This window comes from Phalacrocorax carbo, chromosome 21 (genome assembly GCF_963921805.1).
Source record: "Phalacrocorax carbo chromosome 21, bPhaCar2.1, whole genome shotgun sequence".
Lineage (NCBI taxonomy): Eukaryota > Metazoa > Chordata > Aves > Suliformes > Phalacrocoracidae > Phalacrocorax > Phalacrocorax carbo.
The window spans coordinates 3,256,213-3,272,602 of record NC_087533.1 but is presented as its reverse complement, the minus strand read 5'-3'; the positions used below and the strand labels follow the sequence as shown (position 1 = coordinate 3,272,602).

General features: G+C 53.0%; 1 protein-coding gene across 5 annotated transcripts in view; it reads right to left on the bottom strand.

The window, feature by feature from the left end:
* LOC135316683 (protein CEPU-1) overlaps positions 1 to 16,390 on the bottom strand; it is a 354,709-nt gene that overhangs the window by 27,245 nt on the left and 311,074 nt on the right. For all 5 annotated transcript variants that reach the window (XM_064470905.1, XM_064470908.1, XM_064470907.1 and 2 more), the window contains one exon: positions 3,668 to 3,793. In XM_064470905.1, coding sequence (XP_064326975.1) covers positions 3,668 to 3,793 — 126 coding nt within the window. The remainder of the gene's footprint in view (positions 1 to 3,667; positions 3,794 to 16,390) is intronic.

The following is a 16,390-nucleotide window of genomic DNA, read 5'->3' as shown; positions in this document are numbered from 1 at the left end:
CATCAGTTACCCCCAAAAAATAAATAAAGAGCCCAGTAACTATGGAAACACCTGAGTGGCCAAAACCAGACTGTTACCTAGAAGACCTCGCCGCAGTTTACAGATGGCATCGGCACCGCAAGGCTGAGGACCATAATACATCCAAAGACTTCGAAACAAACATGCTCGGCACCCATGGGTGCAAACACGAATGTGCATGGGCACACACAACGCCGCCTTTCAGCCGCCAGCGTCCAAGTCCCCTGCACAACCTACATATCGTCTGGAAAGGTGCTGCTGCCTTCATGCTGGGTGTTATATCCTGACCACGGTTATCTACATCCTTCTTTCCCTCTTTGCCCTCCTCCCTCCCTTCACTCTGCTGAGGATGTCTCTCTTGACTGCCATCCTAATGGTCTTGGCAGTACCGAGGTGCCAAGGGGGGATGGAGCCATTCGCATGCCAGAGCTCGGCTTCCCAGTATGGTTTTGGTGAGCTGCAGTTTGAAGCCCCAGCCCAGGGCAGAGCCCCAGTGCCGTTAAGCCTCCTCCGCCGAGGCAGGAGAAGGTGTTACTAAACCAGCTCCCCTTCTTTTTCCACCTCAACCTGTTCAGCTGCATTATTAGGAGTTCCTGCGGGTTAGTACAGCATTACTGGGAGAAGAAATAAAAAAGGACAGAGAGGGGTGAGGCAGAGAGACAGAAGATAGGCTGTAACACATATTGGCTGGACTGGTAACGGGTTCGCGAGTCCTTTCTCCAGAGCCAGCATCCTGCTTTTGCTCATGGCAGGAGGATGAGGATGGGCGCAGGTAGGGCCAGCCACTGCACAAGGCTCTGAGCGGTGATGAAGGCACCGACAGGACCAGAACTCATGCGATTCACTAGCGGAAAACTCTTTTGCTCAGGGTCACTCAGCTCTTGAGTTATACAGGGAAAATGCTCCCAGCTGCAGGGAGCTCTTCCAGCCCCCAAACCAAACAGAGCCTCAAAAACAGGCTTAACGGCTCCCATAACATGGCAACAACTGCAGACACGAAAATTCAGCAGAGCTTACCAGACCAAGCCGCTAAACACGTATCGCACCGGACCAGAGCAATGCATGGGAGAGAAAAGAGCCGAGCGGTCCAGCGAGCCGGGAGTGCCTGGAAGAGGGTCTCGAGTGAGATCAGTGACCGGGAAGCTGGGCTGCTTTCGGTGTAAACCCTCTGAAGGACCCGACCGCACGCTCCCCCGGTGAGCAAACACTCTTATTTGCTCCGTTTCCCACCAAGAGCTGCATAGTAGGCTTACAGCTGCCAAGAAAATAATAAAGCCCGTGAAGTGCCTTTGCACAGAGGAGCACTCGCCGGCGTAAGCATGGGGACCGGCTCCTTCAGCTACTGGCCTGCCCGTGCCTGGCACAGACAGCACTATCAAAGCCTCTCCCCAGCGACATCGGTGAGAGCCGCTTACCCATCCGCTCTGTAAACCCTTAAATTATGCACCAGCTTTCCCTTAACTAATTCTCCCTGGTCCCTTTCCTCCACCACTCCAAGCGAGACGGAGAAAGATGGTGAGAAGGAACAGGAGGCGGCTCGCTCGAGACTTCCCCGGGGATGAGCAGCGAGGCAAACCTACACCTGAGAGGGGGGCTGGCAGCTAGCTTTGTGTCCCCGCTTGCTCCTGGCTCTCCAAATTAGAGTTTATCCTACTAGGGAAAGGGTTACCATCTCGGCATCTGCTGTGGCACCTCTGTGCACCTGCCCTGGCTCTTATTCCAGTGCCCACGCTTCCAATCCTCGCCTCTCCTATGTGTGCGGAATGCAAAATGGAGAAGTAGAGGTCCCCCTTGGTGGCTTGGCAGACCCAGAGAGAGAAACAGAGGAGCTGCCTATGGAGACGGGTAGAAGTTGTCTCGGGCCACCTCTGGACTCAGCACCCTCCATCAGCGGGAGGCCAGACTCAAGTAAATCTCTGTGATCATTTGTTCCCTTTGAGTTTTGAAAGCAGAATGCCTAATCATGGCCAAAATCAGGTAAGAGCTGCTGCTGCAAATTACACAGCGCCACAGGTAATTTCTGATTAGCTCACTCTTCCTCTCCTGGTGCATCCTCAGTTTCCATAGCAGCTAAGTCCTAAGTAAAATGGAAACATCTGGTTCAAGCGCAGGTAAAGATTCCCTGGGGAAAGAAACCTGCTGGATGGCAGCAAACACTGAAAATAGCCCTTGCGAAAGACAGAGTCATCATAAGCCGGGAGCCTGGTTAGGAGAGGATGGATGGCGTGCGGGAGAAGGCAGCGAGGGGCACGGGAGTGGGAGAGGAGCGTCCTGGGGGAGCAGGAGGGGATGCAGGAAGGAGAGCCGGGCTGCGGGGAAAACAAGTTGCGTGTGAAAAACAGGCAGCGAGGAGCTCAAGCGAGACAAAAAGACATTGTCAGGGTAGACAAGGGGGAGAGGAGAAAGAAAAAAAGGCTTCAAGGTGGGAGCACATGGACTGCCTCAACCATAAATGCTGCCTGATGGTGACAGATACAGTGACAGCTACTTCGATGCCATGGAAAGGCCCTCGGGGCCGGCGAGGAGCACATGGATCTGGGCCCTGCGTTTCGCCACTCATCCATGCACAGACCCTGACCAAAGGCCACCCTCTCAGAGGCACGACCACCTGAGGTGGGTAAGTCAACATGTGCACCTTGGGGAGAACGGTTTTTACAGAGGCTCCTGTCAAGGGAAGGGGCTGAGATGCTGCCGACTCAGCTCGCTCTCTGTCTGGGCTATGGAGAGTGATGGATCTGGCCCAGCAGTTTGCTACAGCGCAGACAAATAGCAAAAAATCAATGGAGCTGCACCGAGACACCGCAGCCATCGTCAGGCAGCTGAACAGAGAGAGCAGACGCGGCGCCATCCATCACTGCCGCCGCCGTGTTCTCTCCTTCGGCTGCCGGACAGCCTGGCTGGGCCATCCCTGTGGAGAACTTGAGGCAAGTGACCCAGACAACAGCCCACGTTGGTCAAACCTCAGGGGAAAAATGACTGAGGTCAAACCGAAGTGCTTAGATGGGATCAGAGGATCAGAGCCAGGAACTGCCTCTTGGCCAGGTGGCTCGTCCCACCCAAAGCCCCCAGATCTCACCCCGCAGCTCACCGGTGAGAAACTCGCAGCCACCTGGGAATGACAGGGCAGTAAAATGCAAAGTAAATGCCAAAAAGCAGCTGGGAATGGTTTTGAAATCATATGCTCCCAAATGGGCACGTATGGAAATTTGCTTCCCAGCAGTCACACCCACACAGTTCTGCTCAGGTTTTGCTTACCGATTAACAAGGCCACCAATTAATGCTCTGTGTGTTTTCCTGCTCATTTGCACTATTTACAGTCTTCCTTTGAAGCAACGTGTGAGAATTCCCTGAAAACTTTTCAAAATAGGGCCGGACAAACCCATTCAATCCCTAAGCACGACAAGCTCCACCTGGTACCGACTTCCAGTCCTCCACACGAGCAAAACCATAAGCTCCTCTCCCAGACTGCCAAGATGGATGTTCCTCCACTAGAGTCACCAACTCCTACCTGAAATCACGTCCTTTCCATGCATGTCACCGCCTCTTTCCAACAGAAGTACCACGCGAACCAGGCAACGAGAGCTCCCCAGCCACCTCCAAATGGAGCTGCACCCTTCCCAGAATATTTCTGGTACCACGTGGGTCTTACCTTTGGGCGAGATGTGTCTCCAGGTGATTGTTGGGTCTGGCCTGCCCGTGGCTATGCAGGTGAGGCTGACGTTGCCGCCCTCGTTGATGGAGATGTCAGAAGAGATCTCGGTGATTTTCGGAGACACTGCAATGACATAAAGAGGGAAATGAAAACGCAATCGGTTCTGCTCCAACTCAAATCTCAAAATGCGGGAGAAGGAGGCTGAGTTGCCTTCCTCCCGCCACCTCGACATGCTATGCAGTAGCCCATCAGTCTCATCTGACTTGACAGGAACACACAGGGGAAAGGGCAGGCAGGGAAGACAGGGTTGAAGCAGGAAGAAAGTGTAGCTAGAGGGGATTCAGTCACTTTAGGGAGGCTCAGGACAGCTTCTCCTCAACACCTCCATGGTGTGTGAGATGGTACTTCTTCCCCACCCCACTTGCAGTACTCATCCTGTCCTCCCAGCCATGACGAACCCTTCCCAGCAGAGCTGCACCTTACCGAGAAAACGCCGCCCACCCCCTTCAAACTCCCCCAAAGGCAGCAGTCGCTCCTGGTGCAACAAGAGCACCCAAAGCATGCACATGGCTTGCAGGTCTTTCTGCAGCTGTGCAGGCTCTCTGTCACACCCTTGCAACCAGAAAAGCACCAAGAGGAGCTGGGGATTAAGACAAGAAGTCTTCCAAGGAGCCTCTAAGGTTTACCACTGTGCAAAGGAAGGGAAATCCGATCGGGATGAAAACCATCCGGCTGCATTGTGGCCGTCACGAACACTCGGGAGCAGGTCAGATACACGGGGCCCAGACCCAAAGAGAGGGCACACAGAAGGTTGGGGGGGGGGGGGATAAGAAGGGGGGCTGAGAAGGGGAAGGGATGAGGAGCAAGCAGGGAGCGCTCGGCCCCTGCTGCTGCACGAGCGGAGGACGCGATGCGGCAGCCAGGGAGGGCTGGGGTTTCTACAAGCTCTACGGCAGGGCTTCAGTATGTGAAAAACGATCGGCTGCTGTTATCAGCCTGCACTTGCAGAACATAATAAAGACCATCACCTTCCTCGGTTTATTTTTTTTCAGGCCATTCTCCGGAGCCTAGCAGCGGATTGGCACCCCACTGCGGTGCTTTGCAGGAGAGTCACAAATCACTTGCAAAGCATCCTGCTCCTTCCGCCCTCCCTGGGCGAGCCCCATTCATCGACCCGCTTGAAGCTGCAGCCCAAGACCACTGCAACACCCCTATCCCTGGTTTGGACCCCACTCCCGAGCACCCCTGCCCCGCCTCTCCCCACCGAGCCGGGGCTGCGCCGAGCTGGAATGACTGCAATGGCCTTGCACGCATTGCCTCTGCTGTGCAGGTAAGTAATTTATTGATCCGTAAAGCACTCCAAGACGCTCTGGAAGGGATTATGTCATGCCAGTGCCGTGCAATAAAATAAAAAATGATAGATTTTTTGTGAACATGAGGGTGATTTAGGGTTTGTAGTTGGAAGTGTAGTTAAAGTACATTTTAAGTGGAAATCAAGGTGGGTAATGAATTATTCTCTGTTTTGAAGGGCTTCTGGGAGTTCATTTTTTTGCTGCTCTGGGCACGACAGCTAATCTGCTAATCATGCACCGGAGGACAACTGTGGATCAGACGCTCCCAGAACAGTGGGGGCTCTGAGGCAGGACAGTGGAGGGCATGAAGATGCCACCCAAAAGAAATATTAATATGCATCAGTGTCATTAAGCCCAGCATAAGGGGACGGCACATGCCTCCTGGGACCACCTGCCCGCATGGAGCTGGGAGATGCTCTGCCAGTAGCCAGGTAGTCCATTGAGGAGATGCAATTCATTACAGCGGCGCTACAATTGCCCCGCCGTGTTCCTGGCGCGGCTGGGAGTACCAGCCAGGAAACCCATGTGCGCTTTGAAAAGACTGAGCTTACGGTCTGGCCAGCAAAAATAGGCCAAGGAGGTATTATCGTTGCCGTTTCAGAGAGGTGGAAAGAGACAAGCGGAGGTGCAGTGAATTGCCCGCCATCACCCGGGAAGAAGCAATAGCTTCCAGATGTAAGTCCTGACAAAACTAGAGCAATATCTATCATCTTCAATGCGATGCTCGCTAAATCACAAAGAAAGCTTTCTGATGTACTTAACTCCTGAATCCACATCAACCCAATTCAGCTTGTTTTGCAGAGCTCACCGAGACTTAAAAAACCATCAAGTCAGGCTTTGCACTGTGATTCTGGTACCACGCACGTGGATTTGCACCCGCCCGGGCGAGAAACAAGAATCTGTAATCAAATCCACTGACCAGATTCTAAAACGTAATTAAAACAAATTAAACTTGGATTTCCAAAACCACAGGCGTTACATCCTCCTCCTCAGCAATACAGCAGGGGATTTAAATTTTGCTCAGACCAGGCAGAGGAGGAGAGGTGATCGTGTTGCCGGGCAATGGGACACTTTGCAGCTCTCTATGACAAGTGTAAAAGCAGCTCGAGCCGCTCGTGCGCCGGGGAAAAAGCCCACCGTGCCCCTGGTGAGCTTTGGACACGCTCGGGGAGAGACAATTTACTGCAGCCCATCGGGGACGAGATGAGGCAGGGATGGCTGGGAAGTAAACCAGAGCAACAACAACGTCAGCGAAGTCGTTAGCTAACCCTTAAATTAAATGTGCAGTGGTAGGATTTAACACGACAGTTATTGTATGCTAATTAAACGTTTGAATAATTAACCACACGAACTATTTAAAATGCCTTTCTGCAGACTGAACAGGTATGTTGTTAGGCTTTTACCACACTAGGGAGGGAAAACTTAATAAATGATCACAAGTATATATTTAATATTATTTAATGGTCACCAGTGCTCGCATTCCCTCTGCACTGAAACGCTTTCACCGTCAGTTGGCATTGCTGCAGCAATGGGGCAGAGGAGAAATTTCTTATGTTGAACATGGGACACAGATGGAGCTGTGCCCCTATGGGAATGAATAAATAAATAAAGCTAAATAAATGCAGGCTTCCCAGGCGGGAACCCTCTCCTTGCGGGCAGTCCTTTTGTGTTCAGCATCTCTCTTGCTCAGAAGTGATTAAACATGGCAGTGTTGGCCAAGCTGCTCCAGTTACACAGCGCAGATTTCCCCAGGGACGGGCTGGTGTTTTATCGATCCGACTACTTCTTCTCTCCCCCTATCCTTGCCATGATGATGGGAAAGGTCTCTGGGCTGCTCTCAGCTGCTGCAGCCCTCCGCAGGTGCCCAGGCCGTGCCCCCAGTTTGCCCGGACTTGGTGCCCCCTCGCGCACACAGAGTCCCGGGGACAGAAAGCAGTTGCTTAAATATTTAACCAAACCATATGGCGCGTTACACGTTCAAGGATGTTCAGTCAGGTGATATATGTCTTTATGGATCCAAGCATATGCGCTTGCCTACACAGATATATTCACTGGCGCACAGACACCCTCCTGCCACTGGCACTGACTATATCCCTGCTATGCCTTTGCCTCCAAACACCCTTCCCAGAGCCAACGCAGGTGCAAAAGCTCACGCATCCCATGTATGTACCCCTTGGCCCTGCCATCTCCTATCACCGCTACCTCCCCATTCGTCTTCCCTGCATGCAATGGCCACGCAGCTGCTTTCCTCTCCCCAACACCGTGTCCCTGCCGCGGCCCTTGGCACAACTGGGCTTCCCAGGCACCCCAAATTTCAGCCACGCATCAGGCAAGAGGCAGGGGGATCCCTGAGTATTAGGGGAGCGTGGATCTGGAGCAACATCTCCACCAGAGACAGGGAAGGGGACCTCAGACGAGCCTCGCCAAGGTGGGTGCCTTCAAGGAGTAATTCCGTATTTTTGCCGTCACCACCTCCTTTCTACCCAGTTTTGGGAGCCAAGCAAGTAGTGCAGAAATACACGTGTCACCCTTCCAGACCTGAAAACCCCTTCTCGTGGGGGAGCTGGGCGGAGCGGGTGCTTGCCCCAGCAAAGCGCCCTGCGCTGCGCGGGACCGGCAGCCCCCAGCAGCAGCCTGCGGGTGAGCGGGCTCTCCCGGTAAGCCTAGCAGCGCCTTGCTTTCCCCTCATAAAACATGCAAACCTCCATCTTTCTGCATGAGCAACATCTGCTCCAGATCAAAGGGAACAACAAAGAACAAATACAAAAGCATCTCGAAGAAAGAAAAAGAGGGAGATTCAGACCTGCGTTCTGCAGGCGATCTGTGATGTGCGCTGGCAGCTTCCTGAACATCAGGCTGCTGCTGCTCCTGCTTTTAATAACAGCCTCTCGCCGCTGTCACCCACAGACTTCCCCCCGTGTTTTACAGAGCGCTGCTACCATGGGTCCTGCCTCTGGGATTCGGCGAGCGAGAGCGCTGGGTGCCCCAGCCCTGCTCGCGGCGATGCTACGAGTCAAATGGAGCCCACGCTCCCATGCCGACCATGGAGGGGTCCACAAAGGCCAGCTGGGACTGGGTGCCAGGAGGGACCCCAGTATCGGGCCCCCCATACAGCTCCTCCAGGTTGCACCCAGAGCGGTTCCCACTTCTCTGGCAGCAGCTGCTGGGCTGGGAAAACGTGCGGTGCTCCGGCTGCCGCAGTGCCAGGCACCTCCATCGTGCCTTCTCCCTCTTCTGTGTTCAAACCCTTTCTGCTTGTTAAGGCAGAGAGCAAACCGAGATACCTGTGCCTCCAATTACAGGTGCATTGTAAAGGACTTTTCAACCAGTTTGTGCCACTCTAACACAACCATAATTAAGAGAAAAGCAGAGAGGGCTTCATCCTTCCATCATATCAACACAGCTCGGGAGCCGTACTGAAGTCCACGGTGTGCGAGGACGGACAAACACAGCCTCAGAGCCTGTTCCAGCTACGCTGCTCGGCCGCGTAGGCTTGCGTACAAAATCCTTACAACCACAGGAGCCGATCCTGCCCCCTGGGGCTGCCTCTGCCCTGGGTTTGCACAATTACCACCCGCCGGCGTGCCGGGTTCGGCTCGGCTTTGCCAAGGGGCCGAGCTCTCTCTCTGCGCAAACCTGGCGGCGGCCAAAGACGTGAAGAAAGCAGCCTGAAAATGAAGAGGACATACGTAACGACCTTAATATGCAATTAATAAATAACTAATGGCAATTGCTCATTTTAAGGCAAGGCGTAATGAGATGTGTCATACGGCACCGAGAAGTGTCTAAATGATTTCCCAAGTAGATAACGGCTCCTGTTGCAGCAACGCTCTCCCGAGCTTGGAGGACACAGAATTTTTTACGCCCGTCTCTGCAGCAGGTTATACGGCACGGCATCGTAATAAGTCAGAGGAGGAGGGGGAAAACAAGACGTTTCCAATCATTCATTAGTAAAGTATTTGTGAACGCGGGTATAATTCACCGCATAAGCAGCAGGGTTTCTGCAGACAAACTTTATAGCTAAGTGCCAAAAGGGAGCCCAATCTGATTCCACTTACGACAGTATAAATCAGCGATACTCGTACCACAGTCAACAAGGCATGTGCCAGAATAAACATGGCACGAAAGGAAACTCGGGTCCCCAGAACAAGGATGTTTTCCTGACTTCTGGATGGGTCCAGCTCACCAACCTGGATCCAGGCTGCCGGTACCCTAAGGGGACAGGGTGCTGCCTGGCTAGATCTGCTCCCCTGCTTTCAGGGCTCTGAAAGGATCTACATCTGAAACCCACAACACCCAAAAACCCAAAGAACCCCATAAAGACGTCAGAATAGTTTTTGCATTGCTAACCATGAAGAAATGCAGAGGGAGCAAGGGCCGTTCGATGTTCCGCTCCCTGTCTAGACAGACCTCATTTTCAGCTCCATGCACGCCACGTGCAGCAAGGATCTCGTTTCCAGTTTTGCACCCCAAGCCACCTGGGATTGCCCCCTGCAAGTCAAGCAACGCCTCATAAAAGGCAGAAAATTGAAGGATCTCAAAACCTTAAGACACCTGCATCATCTTTCCAGCATTATTGACACCTCTCCTCAAAGCACAACAGCCTCTCTCACAGCTACCTCCACGGTGACCATCAAACTGACAGCAACTCCACCTCACCCTGCTCGGGGATGCAGGGTCCCCAGCTCTGCCCCTCTCATCCCACCAGGCGCCGGTGGAAGCTCCGTCAGACCCCCTGGGAAACGCCCCTGCGTGGGGATGAGCCCCAGCGTGCCGAGGGCACCCGAGAAAGTTTGAAGGCGACTTCTTGTTAATACAAAGCTTGTCAAACCCATCACCTAGAAATGCTGAATGTCTTTATTAGATTCCTTTATCTCCCCCTGAGATCGGAGGGACACGACGAGATGATTCTCAGCGGAGATGTCATCATCCAGAAACTAATTAAAGGCTGCGCGGGAAGTCGGGCCACGCGCACTCTGGAGAACAAAACGCATTAGCAACCCGAGTCGAGAAAAATATTACAAGTGAACTTCAGATCAGAAAGGGCGAGCTAGGGATTTGACAATAGCTCTCTTCTCCCTGTCTTTCCTCCTGCTCGTCCACACACTCCCTCGTCCTCAATAGCTGTCTCCCAGCAGAAGCAAGCTGCCCCGGATCTCCAGGCTGTCTGGGACCGTTCCCTGCACTCCCATCTCCTCAGGGATGCAGGACAACACCAGATTCTCTCTTCCACTGGGTCACATTCCAGGAGAAAATAATGATTTGTGGAATTTCCTTTTTTTTTTTTTTAAACGTTAGAAAAGCCTCCTTGCTGCGGGTCAATAAGCTTCAGAGAACGACGGCTTGATGCTTGCACCACTCCCTGCTCCAGAGGAGTCCCAGGCAAAACGCTTTGCCTCTTTGGGTCTCATCTCTCTACCAACACAATGACAAGTATTTCTCTTCCTCGCATGCTTATTATGAAGACAACAGCATAAGAGATTATAAGATACCCAGAGCCTACGGTCACAGGAACTGTAGATGGGGAGATTTCTGCGTAGGGACAGCCCTACTAGGCACGTCCTTTGTGTAGCTAGGGCTCACATAAGCCAAGATGCACAGATCTAGTTTAGGGCATGCATCCCGAGTGGACGTTCCTGCAAATGGAACTTCCCAGTCAACCTGGAGTCTCCTGTACCAACGAGGAGCAAGTTTACACAATATTCCTCATCAGCGCACGCGGCCCTGCTAAACTCGGCCTGAGACCTCAGCTCCTTTCCCCAAAACCAGCCAGAGGGCAAAGGGCCATGTCCCGCACCGACTGTGCAGGTCCTGCTGCCAGACAGTTGGGGGGCTCTCCCTGTGCCCCCCCAGCCCTCCGTCCACAAGAAGGGAGCATCACGCAGAGGGCAGAGCACACCGAACCAGCCCTGCGCCACTTTGCTCGTCAAAAGGGACCCAGCAGGAACAAAGGAGCTCAAACATCCTTTCCGAAGATAAATCAGATGCTCTAATGCAGCCTGCATCTCCAATGAATACAGGGCAGGTGTCTCTGAAGTGAAGTATTAGTTAAAATGATGCTCTTTAAATTACATTTCGGCTATTTCAGGCAGACAGGTTGTGTGTGGGTTGGGTTGGGCTTTTTTATGATCTATCTAGAGGCTTAAAAAGACACAGAGAGAAATAAATCTCCCTTCCATTAAAAACACACTATGCTCTTGCATATTTGTTCTTATCTCCGCGCTCTCGCACTCGTGCTCCCTCTCCCCCGACTCGAGCGCAAAGTAAGTGTTTATGATTACACTTTCCACACTGACACTAATCTAATTCGAGGAGCCGTGCAGCCCGTGCCCAGGGAGAGCGTGGCAGCTTGCCCGCCCTTGCAGGAGGATGAGCGCCGCTCCCCAAAATACTGCGCCGGCCGCCTGAAGGTTTTACTTCAAAAACCATCGAGATTCGTGGCGTTAATGTGGAACCGAGTGAAAGCCCCAAGTTTTGATTAAATTGGGAGTGAAACCTATTTGTGTCTTCTGAGTCTATGTCCTTTTCACTTCTATTCGTCTATTTACATCCCTCCTCTCCTCCCAAGCTCCCCTATGACATCTTTGACACCCTCAGACCGCACTGCACTAGGGGCTGTACCGACAAGACACAATAAATCAGCCTTTGCCCCATGGGATTCTCAATGAACACGTGAAAAAGGAGACAGCAGATGGATGCAGGCTGCATCCTCAGCCCTCCCAGGCACCACTCCTTGCAAACTACCTTTAGGCACCACGCCGGCATCCAGCTTAGGGGAGGGGTGCAATGGGGAGCAAGAGATGGATGCGCGGAGAGATGCCCTCATTGGTGCAGGGAGCAGGGCTGGATGCAAACAGTCTCTAACAACACAGGTGCTGTTGCCATCACCGTTTGTCCCCAAACCGCCCCTTTCTTCCCGTCCTTCCCAAGCTTTCTGCACTACCGGGCTCCAGCTCTTGAAGGTGCCTCCTCATGCTCCAGTCAGAGCCTTTACTTCTGCTTGGGCTTCTTCCTGTGATCACCTTTGGCTCTGGTGAAAAATTAATGGATCAGGCAGGGAGCACAGCCCTATTATTCTCTGATTAGGTGGTCTGGAGGCTGCTCCTTGTGACCAGACCCTTTGTTCATCTGCTTATGAAGCGGGAGGTCAGCAAGGCCCAGCAGTTCAAAATTAACAGCAGGTGAGGCGATTTATGCCTCCAGATGCTGCCGCCCCTCCTGTCCCCATGGGGACACATCTCTTCACATAACACTTGTGAAGCCATCCATCACTCCGGCAGAGGCAGATCTACCTTCCCAAAGCTGCCCTGGTCCACTCCTTCGTCCCCTTAGTAATTTCTTTACACAGCCCTGCTCTTGCAGGCTCTCCTCCCTGGGCTCCAGGGGCTCCCTCAACCTTCCTCGCTCCTCCCGTGGAGTACCTCTGGTCCTGCACCCTACTGCGCACCCAAGGGTCGACGAGGCACCTTGGTAGCACCCACCCTGACCCAACACGCCAACTGCCTCAAGCCCAGGGGATCAACCCAAGGCTTGGCCAAAACTGCCAGAAGCAAGCAGGAGAGCAAACACCAACAAGCCAGAGACCGTGTGATGATGCACACCGTCCTTCCCACACTTTGAAACGTCCTTAAAAGAGCAGTCTTAGCGCCGCAAGGTTTAGCTTTCAAAGTCAGCAAGGGTAGAGGCAGGGTTGGTCTCTGCTGCCTCAGTTCCCCTCCCCAGCTCACGCTCCCCGAGGACAATGCCTTCCCCGCAGGTATTTCCAATGGGCCGCACGAGATGAGAGCACTGCGGTTAAAAATTAGTCACCAGGCGGTAGAGAGCAGAGCAGGGTATCCGTGTACGCAGCGGGGCAATTAAAATTTCATTACCAAATTTCAACCCAAATAGGCAATGTTCGACAGAGTTAAAAGCAAGGGGAAAGGAGGGAGCGATGCTACCGCAAGGCAGGGATATCGGTGTGCCTGGAGTATGCGGGGGCTGTTCTCCTTTTCCGTTAGGACTGCTCCTACACTTCCCGTTCCTCCTAAAGGAAGCCCTCGAGCCTTCTTGGCCACCCTGGTGCCTCTGAGAACGCAGGAAAAGCCACAGGGAGTTATTGCCCCCAAGAGCATCTTTTAATTTCCCTATTTGTCTTTCTAATGCCCAGCCTCATCAACGGCACCGTCTATTCCCCATGTGCTCCTGCTTTTCATGGAAGGACCACTTTTACCCCTTCCTTCCTATGCCTCCTTCTCCTCCCATTTAATCATTTTGGAGGCTCTTTATCCACAGTTTCCTTTCCTTTCTTTCCCTTTCATTTTTAAAACCTGTGATTCTCGATTCAATATCATTACTGTTCTTAACTTGGCTCGAGCCTCTTTAATTAAGTTACTTTCCATTATTTTTTATCTAGTCCATTTGTCTACATCCCCTGCACCCTCCCTCATTCTTCCTTTCCTCCCCAAGGCAGGCTGGGTATGAAATCTTACATTTCCATTTGGCTAACAATCACTTTGAATTTTTAAATGCTATTAAATTGGATCACACCAGTCACTGGACTGGAGTTGTCGAGCTGTGATATTTACTCGCACCAGTCAAAGGGAAATGAAATTGCAGTGGCGCGGAGGGGGGAGGCGATGGGGGAGCTCAGATTTATTCTGCCTGCGGTACTTGCAAACAGGCACAATCCCTTTGGATTTTCAAGCGAGTTCAAAGGAAACTCTTACGCTACACCATGAATGTATTGTAATGTCTTTAATAAATCAATTACTTGTTGGCAGGGAAGTGTCACTGCATCTCCAATCCTTGTAATCACCTCAGCCTTGCTGTGTTTTAAGTGCTGAAAAACCACGGAGGTAGACGGGGAGCCAGAAGAAGCATCGGCATAGGGCAAACCAGAGACAGCACTTCTGCTTCGTCTTGCCAGCCAAAGCCGAAAGACGCAGAAAACAATTAGCATCCTGCAAAAACATACACGCCCAGTGACCCCCAGCACCAGAATAAGGAGATCACGGTGCCGGAGGGACTCTGCCAGCACTGCACGGGGCTCGCCCTTCCCAGGGCAGCTCCCGGGATGCAAAAGCCTGGGAGGGAGGACCACGACAGGTTCGCCAAGAACCCCGGGTATTAAGCCTGTGGCAATCGGAGCAGCCCCCTGCTCCCATCTGCCTGGGGCTGAGCATCGCTCTCGCAGGCAATTTGCAAAGCAGCGCTTTCCTACAGCCCCCAGGAGCGAGACAACCTTTTGCTGCATGTTAATTAGGGGCCTGAGTTTTGTACTCCTGCCTTCGGGAGGGTGCCGGTATTTCAATTTTGCTAAAAGAGGCCTTTTCTACTCAAAAATTTGCTAAAAAGAAAGAGAGCAGGATTTGATTACAAAGCAGTCCTGGCCAAATCCAGCCCCTCCTCCCCTCTCTCTGCTGACAACATCCTCCCCTCCACAACAACAATCATCTGAGCACAAACAGACAACGAAGCTTTTCAGAAAGTAATGAACTCTGGTCAGAGCCAAGGCAGGAAGGGTTTAATGTTCAGCTCGGAAAGCTTGGCGAGGCCATCAATTATATAGCCCTGCTGCTGAAGGAGCGGAAAAAAAAAAATAATATTTCAGACAGACTCGGCCAAAACGAAAAGCTAGGGAAGGAAAACACTGCGAGAGAGATTTAATTCCATGAGTGGAGAGAAGTGTTTGCAAAAGAGGAGGAGGATCAAAGGCTGAAGCTCTCGGACTGGCTGGGAGGAGGAGGGATTACAAGGAGGGCAAACCATGAAGAGACATCTCTGTTGACCCCTCGTCTCGAAGCGGGTCCGGGCAAGGACAGCCCTGGGTATAAAGTGGGGAGCCCATTCGCTGCGAGGGCTCGGTGATGGGGAGGCTTTGGCAGCGATGGGGGTGGATTGAGACCTGTTCATCTCATCTCACGTAGGACAGCAAGCCAGGACGGGGTCTGCCGCCTCCACTGCCTCACCCCAGTCTTACACTAGATGCTACCAAGAGCGAGGAGCCCAGAGCTGAACCCTCTGGGCATCTCTACTGCTGGCGTGGTGGGACCAGCAGCCCGGGCTTGAAAAATGAGTACGTGGGTCCACCTAGAGCAACGAGACCTCCCTGTCCTCTCGCCTGCACCCGGTGGGGTTATGTTGTAGGGTTCTTCCAGGGATCCCTCCCTGCACTAATGAAGCGAGCCACCTCGTTTCTGAGGGATGGGGCAGAGGGGACTCACTGCTATCCCACACCACCAGCTTCTCAAGCAAACAACAGGCCATACCCAGAAAACCCAAACCAGAAATATTTCAAGACCGCATTTCCACGTCTTGTCCGAAGGTCCTTGCCTTTTTGTTCTCCACTTCCCAGTTTTCCTCCCCCTTCTCCTTTTCCAAATCTCTTTCTCCCCCATTGTAGCACCAGACCAGACCAGACAGGAAAAGGGTAAAATGAGATCACAACTCTCCCAACGTTTGTGTTCAACTCCCCTTTTACAAGCTTCAACCTCTCCTTCAAGACCAAAGCAAAACCAGAGCAGAAAACACCATGTTTTCCCCCTGGTCCTCCCCTCCGTTCTCCCACAGGCTCAGTGACCCCCTCCAGCCCATTCTTAAGCTCGTGGATATTTGCTGGAGGTTTTCTAGCACTCGGTGCCTGCCGCGAGAGGCAGAAGGGCCAGGCCGGCTCTTCGGCAGCTGTTCCCTTGGCTTCTCCTTTATCTCCAGCATTGTGTTCACATCTGCTTCCCCCTCTGCCTCTTTCCCTGCCGCTGGGAGCCTGGTTTTAAATCACTGCTCAGCACTGGCTGCCAGGCGCGGGTGTCGTGCCGCCCAGCATGCCCTGTTTGGATGGGTGTCCAAAACCCATTTGCAAGGCTCCCCCTCCTTCTCTTCCCCCCCCCCCCCCCTCCTTTTTTTTATCCTCCTGAACCTGCCAGCGCTGCCACACTGCTCTCCCCTCCTCCCTTTTGGCCGCGGAGCTATCTTGGCCCTGGAAACATGTTCAGACACCTGGTTGCTGGCAGCGCGAGGCTTTGGCAGCGGCTGGCTGCATGCAGCTCTCTGATAGGGAAAGGGAGGCGAGCGGGGTCCAGCCGGTGCGGGTCAACGCGACCCACGTTGGCTATCGGGGACGTGCCGGTGGCCACCTGCACCGCCTCCGCCTGGCCGGTGGCTTTCTGGAGCTTGGCGCTGGCGGCAGTCCCACCTCCCGCATCTCTCTGGCTTTGCCTGGAGTTCTGGCCGAGGCCAGCTTCTGGTTTCACTGGGGATTTGCACGCTAGAAAAACACAGCTTTGTACAGCATCGCCCAGGAGCTGCGTTTTAAGGGATGCATTTAGGACAAGATATCACCATCTGCGGCTCCCTTCCCTGGCAGAGAGCACTGCTCCTGAGCATGGCA